Source organism: Littorina saxatilis, linkage group LG1, assembly GCF_037325665.1.
Source record: "Littorina saxatilis isolate snail1 linkage group LG1, US_GU_Lsax_2.0, whole genome shotgun sequence".
Lineage (NCBI taxonomy): Eukaryota > Metazoa > Mollusca > Gastropoda > Littorinimorpha > Littorinidae > Littorina > Littorina saxatilis.
In genome coordinates, this window is record NC_090245.1 from 61,552,469 (window position 1) to 61,561,204 (window position 8,736).

The following is an 8,736-nucleotide window of genomic DNA, read 5'->3' on the forward strand; positions in this document are numbered from 1 at the left end:
GATAGAGCATTCACATCAACCATCCGTTCTCTTCACAGTTTTACACAGCAGTGACCTTCGAGCCTGTGACTCGTTCACGCACCACGCAACCCCACGTGCGTGAATACACTCCCGCGATTGGCTGTCCATATCCACGGACACACACCGAGTCACTGTATAGGCACTCATCCAAGCCAAAACCGCACGAAACCCAGCTCATGCACGAATTACAAAATAAGTCATGGCTGGACTTGGGCAGAGTTTGTGACAAACCCCCCACCCAAGTACAAAACACCCTGTATTGAACCAAAAACCACACACCTCTGACCAATGCCAGGAATCCTAATACGTGTAATCAAACCACAACTCCCCCTGAACTAAAACACTACACAACTCTACTGACATCCATGGACTTGCAACATGATCCAGCCCACCAAAATCAGTCCATTTTGATGGTTCAATGCTCCCCACATCTGGCTACTCTTCCGAGCGACTGAGCAAGTCGGCCCCCACGTTGTCTCTTCCAGGAATCGCCTGGATGGTATACATGTAGGGTTGCAGAGCCAACGCCCACCGCATCAACCTCTTGTTAGTCGCCTTCAAACCCTCCAGGTACTCTAAGGGTTTGTGGTCGGACTGAATGCAGAAAGGTTTTCCGTAGAGGTACGGGCCAAACTTCCGCACCCCCCACACCACCGCCAAGCACTCGCGCTCGATGGTACTGTAGTTACGCTCCGCTGGCAGCAACTTTTTGCTCGCACAGGCCACCATCTGCATCCCGTCCCCCTGGTCTTGGAGTAGCATCGCCCCCAACCCAACACCGGATGCATCTGTGCGAAGAGTGAAAGGCACGGAGAAATCCGGCAGCTTGCACACCGGCTCTGTGGATAACTTCACTTTCAGCGTATCAAGGGCCACCTGCATAGGCTTCGTCCATCTGACCTTGTTGGGCTGTGACTTCTTGGTTGCGTCTGTCAGCGGAAGTGCAATGTCCGCAAAACCCGGCACAAATCGACGGTAGAATCCGGCTAGTCCTAGGAAGGATCGGATCTGCCGCTTTGTTGTTGGCCTGGGCATCTTCGCTATCTTGTCCATCTTCCCTTCCTCGGGTTGAATCACTCCATTTCCCACCATGTGTCCCAGGTACTCCAGTCGTCTAAACCCCAAGTAACACTTGGATGGTCGAGCTGACAACGATGCTTCCTGCAGCCGCTGGAATAAAGCTCTGAGACACTCCAAATGACGCTCCACGGTTTCAGTTGCCACTAATATGTCGTCAATGAAATTGTCGATCTCGATCATGTCGAGAGGGCTCAACAGACTCCTCATCATCCTTGAAAAGATGGCTCCTGACGTCTTCAACCCAAACGGCATCACCGTCCACTGGTAACACCCCTGCGGTGTTGTGAATGCGGTCTTGGGCTTGTCTTCTGCCGCCATAGGGATCTGCCAGTATCCTTTTGCCAGATCTATCTTGGATAGATATTTCGCCTTGCTGAGCTTGGCGAACATGGCCTCCATGTTTGGCATAGGTTCGGCGTCAAACTCCACTATCTTGTTCAAACGGCGGTAGTCGGAGCAGAACCTCTTTTTTCCGTCTTTCTTCTCCACGATCACGATTGGAGAGCTGTATGGGGACACCGACGGTTCAATGACCCCCATCTTCAACATCGCGTCGACTTCTTTGGCGATAATGTCCCGCGTCGTGAATGGCAAGGGGAACTGACGGACTCTAACTGGTTCGTCATGCGCCAACCGCATGCTACACTCTGCCAGCGACGTCCTCCGTGGCATATCAGTGATGACATCCTTGTTGTCCTTGAGGATTTCCTTGATCCCTATATGCAGTTCTGGCGTCTCTGGATCCAAGTGCACATCTTCGATCGTTTCCTCTGACGTCAGTGGTATCAACGGAATGTCTTCGTGAGATGACTGCACTGTTTCCCACTCCTCCCCTTCATCCACCACACACACCGTTGCTATCGCTGCAGGCCGCTCCACATACTTCTTCAGCATGTTGGCGTGGAACAATTTCTGCTTGGGCCCTATCCTGATGCGGTAGTCACACTCGCCCACTCTTTCCTCCACGACGTAGGGTCCTCGCCAAGCCATCTCCAACTTGTTTTTCTTGAGAGGCAGGAGTAGAAGAGCGCGATCTCCAGCCTCGAAGGTTCGGCGTTTGGCCCCACGGTCGTAGTGCTTCTTCTGGCGCACGGCTTCCTCACACAGATGTTCCCTGGCAATTTTGCATGTTTCCTCTATTCGGTCCCGGAGGTTCAACACGTACTCGGACGCAGTCTGCGCTTCCTTCCCGTCTTCTCCTTCTTTTGTCCAGAGATCCCTCAAGATGGCCATGGGTCCCCTCACCGTACGGCCGTACAGCAACTCAAATGGGGAGAACCCAGTACTTTCCTGCGGAACCTCCCTGTATGCGAACAAGACACCTGGGATAAACCGATCCCATGTCTTAGGGTCCTCCACACACAATTTCTTGATCATGGCTTTCAATGTGCCATTAAACCTTTCAACCAAGCCGTTGCATTGCGCATGGTACGGCGTAGTGGTTCGTCCCTTGACGGCGAGCAACCGGTGAACTTCTCGCATGACGGCCCCAGTGAACTGTCCACCCTGGTCCGACAGGACCTCCTTGGGTATCCCCAACCTCGTCCACATAGTCCACAGCGCTTCAGCCACCTTCTCTGCCTCGATGGACTTAAGTGCCACAGCCTCGGGGTAGCGCGTCGCATAGTCCACCATCACCAGGATGAATCTCGCACCACTGTCAGCTGCTGGCTTGATTGGCCCCACCAAATCCACCGCCACCTTCTCAAATGGAGCATTGGGCAGAGGCATTTGCCCAAGCGGCACTTTGGCAACTCGTCCCTTCGGCGTGACTTTTTGGCATCGGTCGCAGGACTGACAGTATCGTCGCACGTCTTCGCACAGGCCTGGCCAATAAAAATCTGCCCATAGACGTTCGCGGGTCTTCTTGGTTCCCAGATGTCCTGCCATGGGTGTGTCGTGGGCGAACTTGAGTAGTCCTTTCCTCAAGGATCTGGGAACGCATATTTGTGAACACTCCAATTTCTTCTCCCGATAAACCCTCTTTAGTATCCCACGAGACATCTTGAACTCCACCATGCCCTTTCCTGCTTGTATCTGTTTCCCTTCCTTCGCCAGTCGTTTTGCGCGCACTAGTGTTTCATCTTCCTGTTGCAAGACTTTCAGCTGATCCGGAGTCACTTGCAGCCCTTCAATCTGCACCACCACCACCGGTTTCACCGGCCGTGTACCTGCTTCAGCCTGTGCTCTGGTTGTCACTGCCGCACACAACGCCCGTCTGGGATACATCGATACTTCCACCCAGTCTCCGCTCGTAAGCTGGGCCAGGTTTCCCAGAAAAATGTCAGGCCTGATGTTGTCGTTCACGATGGCAAGAATCCTCTCACAGATGTACGGCGATTCTACGTCAACCCATGCTAAGGGATACGTCTTTGTGCAGTCTAAGTCGGCAAACTCTACGTGCACTGTCCCGCTGGTGTAATCCTCAGGCCTAACAAATGCAGCCTTTACCATGGTCTTGTCTGCCCCTGAATCACGTAGACTGATTGCGTCTCTCCCGTTAACCTTGCACCTTCCCATCGGCCGAAATGGAATTTTCTCGCAGTCTTTGCACAACGGCTCTGACGGCTCGGAAGATCTCGTCTGGTCATCTTGCTCGGTCGTCATGCAGGCGTTCGCGGTACACTCCCTGGCAATGTGTCCCGTCTTCTTGCACCTATGACATATCACCCGATTGTTGTATTCCCGATTCCAGTTCGTCTTTTTGTTCCTGCTGCCCTCTACTGGCCTCACTTGGCCCTCTGACTGCTCTGCCTGTTCCTCCGATCCCCCTCCGGTCTTGGTACCCCCGTTGCTTGTAGTCTTCTCCTTTTTCTTTTCCTCCTCGTCCATTTGGCCCCCGATGTTACGTTTTGCGTTGAACAATCTGGCGTCCCGTTTTGATTCCAAGTGAGTGAACGCTAACACCGCCGCTTCCTTGGCTGTAGCTGGCTTTTTATCGCTGACGTACTGGAACAGCTCACCCCGGAAATTTGACATCAACTGTTCTCTCAGGATCAGGTCATACAGCCGGTCATAGTCTCCCGCACACTGTGACATCGCTATCCATTGATCCAACAGGGTCTGCAGCCGACGACTAAACTGTACAAAGTTCTCGTCCCCTTGCTTTGTGATGTTTCTGAATTCCCGGCGGTAGTGTTCTGGAGTATGATGGAACTCTTCTAACAGCGCAACCTTGAGCATATCGTAGTCGCTGGCATCCTCGGGAGTCATCCGTAGATATGCTCTCTCTGCGCGACCCTTCAATTGGTCTGCTAATCGACCTGCCCATGTCGCCCTGCTCCACCTGTGTGTTGTCGCTGTTCGCTCGAAGTGGAGGAGGTAGTCGTCAATGTTGACAGAGTCATCACAGAAGGACATCTTTACCCGGTATTTGTCAAAACTCGGTTCTCTCTCAGTCCCCCCTGTGCGCAGAGCTAACTCCTCTTTCCACCTCGCCTCACTTGCTTGCAGTTCCTCTTCCCGTATGCGACGCTCCTCCTGGCGTCGCTCTGCCTCATCTCTGCGCCGGGCTTCTTCCTCTTGGCGTCGTGCTTCTTCTTTCCTTTCTTGGAACTCCCGTTCCTCTCTCCTTTGGGCCGCCTCATCCTTGCGTCGGGCTTCTTCTTCCTTGCGTCGAGCTTCTTCTTCCTTGCGTCGAGCTTCTTCTTTCTTGCGTCGAGCTTCTTCTTTCTTCTCCTGAAGTTCACGTTCCTCTTTACGTCGGGCTTCTTCTTCCTGGCGTCTGGCCTCTATCTCTTCCCTACGCTGGGCTGCTTCTGCTTGGCGTCGAGCTTCTTCTTTCTTCTCCTGAAGTTCTCGTTCCTCTTTGCGTTGTCGCCGCTCTTCCTTCCGCAACTTCGCCTGCGCCACTCTCTCCTCGACGATGGCCGCCTCCCTGCGCACTTGGGCCATCACAAACTGGGCCAACGTCGCCCCTTGCAAACCCAAGCTTTCACCCTGACTACGGAACCGTGCTAACTCCCTGTCTACCGACTCATCGTCAAACCCATTAGAACCTTGGACCATGATCGGCGACACTCCCCTTACAGCTTGGCTCTCACCGTACCCCATCGCCAAACGCTGCGTCCCAACAGACCTCGGCCCCAACACTCCTGGCGTCACCAAAGACCTCTCCATCCTCGGCGTAGAAACCGCACCCGGCATACCACCCGTAGCCAACAACGTCGCACCACCACTTGGTACAGTGAACCGAGGAGGGGTTACCACCAGGGATGCAGCCGCAGACGTCGCTGGAACCTTCTCCTCCATCCTAGCCGCCCGCCTCAACTGACGCTCATCCCGATCTGAATTCGACATCTCCTTGACAAACCAACCTCACCTTGACCCCAACTCCAAAATTGATCGCCCACAACAAACACGGACAGAATAATACAAAGCAACAACCACAATAGAACTTACCCAAACAGCTAGCTGACAACCTTGGTAGAGTGAGATCCGAGTGATCAGTTCGGACCCCAGGTGTGCTCAAACTCACTCGTTCTCTCTCCTTCCTCTACCGGGTCAAAATAGCCACCCAGGCTTAAAGCCTTTAAGTCGCCCGCCAACCGCCCACGCTAGTCCTCATTCATACCCTTTCACAACTGATTCACACGAGTCACGGCCCTTACTTCCCGATGCTATCTAAACCCTTCCTAATCCCCGAAATGAAACTCCTATCCCACCGCTGCCACCATTGTAACTCCCCTAAGTTTTGGGAGAGGTATAGGAATACCTTTTATCGTACAAAACACTCAGACACAATCAACCACTCTTACTCTAATCACTGACTCCACACCCAGGCAACATTCAAACCAAAGTTTATTATTTACACACACGACAACACCGCATTCACATTCACATCCAATCACAATCGCTCAAAATCAAAGATAGATGAAGAAGGAAGAATTATCTTAAAGTTTAACAAAACAAAATGGCTATGAGAATTTATAACTTGATACTAAAAGAACTGTAAATATCCCTAAATATTACCACCTATCACCTTAATTCCCTGATCCCGAAAAATCAAGAAGTCTCTTTATAAATCTATCTCAACTCAAAATCCGCTTATCTTCACCTACAGTAATCAATTAACCCCGTTATTTATTAACTAACTATTATTTCTAACTTACATTTACACTAATACCTCGTGATAGGGACTACCAACGTTTCTGCTACACTGCCTTCAACCTTGATGCAAAAGATCAACGCCAAACGCAGCTACACATGAAACCAGTAGGCCCAGCCACCAGTAATACTAATTAACTTAACTTTAAATAACAAAACCCTCAATTCTCTTCCACTTATTCCAACACAATAAATGGTACGAACATTAATTCATCAATAACACATTCTACTTCATAACCACAAATTACCATATCACTACATACTTTTCTCTTCGTGCGTAATGATCACGACGTTTCACAACCAAGTCCAGTTCACATCTCGCCGATCCACAAAATCAACGTCGCTCAAAGAAAACAATAAAGACACTCCAAATTAGTCCCGTTAAAATGTAATTAACCAGGCCTGGTACTAAGTTAATAACCTAATATTTAATTAATAGTCAATTTCTACCTAGTTTCCTCTAACACTTGCAAAATCTCTATGTCTTTAATGTGTTTAAACTCACTTATAGGTCACAATGCTTATTGAAGCCACAGCTGCATAACTCAAGGCACACAGATGCCATAATATATTCTTGTGCACAGACTGCTCGTGGCAATAGAATGCCAGCACCTTCCACCACTTTACCCACTGACGGTGGGCCACCTCACCTCCACAGCTCACACTTGCGACACACCGGTGGTCAAACACCCCACCAACTAACACGCCTTCCTCCCGGGTATAGAGCCGGAAGCCTCTTGCACCCGGAAACTCATGCTGTCTCTTGTGTCGTTCTTCTCTCCTGGCTTGGACTCTCCCACAGCCCCGCTTCTGTGCTTGAACGCTTGCCGTTCGAGGACTGACCACCCGTAGAACCCTTGAAGCCACACCAAGACAGCTGGAACACAACTTGTCTCCGGGGTTGTATAAAACATCAACACGCCGGTAGAGCATTCACAACAACCATCCGTTTCCTTCACAGTTTTACACAGCAGTGACCTTCGAGCCTGTGACTCGTTCACGCACCACACAACACCACGTGCGTGAATACCCTCCCGCGATTGGCTGTCCATATCCACGGACACACACTGAGTCACTGTATAGGCACCCATCTGAGCCAAAACCGCACGAAACCCAGCTCATGCACGAATTACCAAATAAGTCATGGCTGGACTTGGGCAGAGTTTGTGACAGTTGGGGTCCTTTAAAGGCACAGTGCAGCTCACAGCCTTCGTTTTGCGTTTTCGTTGCAGCTGAGTGCATTTACAGTTCAAAAATCCACCTATGGTAGTAAAACAAACCCAAAACTACCCAACGACGACATCTGTGAAGTTCGACAGTTTCTTGTTCACGCGAGTGCATAAATTAACCTAGTTATTACGTGGTGTACGCACAGATTCGTGACGTAAGCGTCGTCTGCTTTGATCATTGATGCCAAGATACACGATCAGATTCGCCAGTACGTTTGAGACGGACCGCCCGAAACTGACCACAAACCGACCGTGTAGCATGCGAACCGTACGTCTCACAAGCTTGATAGCACCCGTCTCGGCCCATCCGTTTGAAATACAGCAGGATCTATTCCGAACGGATCGCAAGGAACTTCCAGTTCCAGCCCCTGAGCGCACTTCAGTCGACACCCACTTTACAAATCATCAAATGGCGGTCAGTTCAGCATCAAAACTTGCCGATTCGGAACCGAAATATTTCATCAACCTGAATCTTGGCGAGGAGTTGGAATCTATGGAACCATGGAAGTAAAAACTACACAAACCAGCAACATCGGGACCTGTTCCTACTGTCCATGCAGCAGACGTGGGGTGAAATGAAAGGTAAGCGTCTAGATCTAGATTTGTTTGCATTCATGTATTGTAAGGTCTGTATCAAAGATGGTTTGTCTGTCTCTGTCTCTATGCTTTCCTTGCTGTACGCTTTTGTCTTGAAGGCAAGTATGTAGATCTACATTTCTCTCCTGTTCCTGTCTCAAATCTGCCTTAGCCGAACTCTAGTTCTACGTTCAAAACATGTATCTACCTCTTGGCACATTGCCTCTTTTAGTTTTACAGTGTAAAATTATCTGACAACTTCTATCATACTGTAATCAATGTCACAGTGTCATCTGTTTGGGAAAATGCTGTCAGTTTCAGAGTCTAGTGATGTGTTGATTACCCTACCGTAAATTGCGTAGTTGAAATGATAGAGAAAAACAAAACGCAGCAGCAACGATCATTTTTCATGACTGTAGCATTCAGTCATCTTTATGCTCTTGGTTTAAATCAAATTTAGCTTAGTCACGAACACAAAGCAAATAGTGGCTGACTCAGTCACTGGGGTATTCGCATAAGAAGGCTCTCTTGCCTTGAAATTACCAAACAATAACACACACACGCACTCATTGCCAACCAAAAAAACCGCACACGCACACACACTGTGACCCGCACATGCATACTGTGAGACACACACACGCACATACCGTCACACACACACACACACACACAGCCATACGCATGCACAGAGAAAGAGGGAGAGAGATGACAAATGAAATACTAA

The 8,736-nt window shown here is 50.0% G+C and overlaps 1 protein-coding gene across 1 annotated transcript; it reads right to left on the reverse strand.

Moving 5' to 3' along the window:
- Window positions 1-456: 456 nt before the first annotated feature.
- Window positions 457-5,109, reverse strand: LOC138981663 (uncharacterized). Its single transcript, XM_070354697.1, has one exon. The coding sequence runs from the start codon at window positions 5,107-5,109 to the stop codon at window positions 457-459; it is 4,653 nt and encodes a 1,550-aa protein (XP_070210798.1).
- Window positions 5,110-8,736: the final 3,627 nt, after the last annotated feature.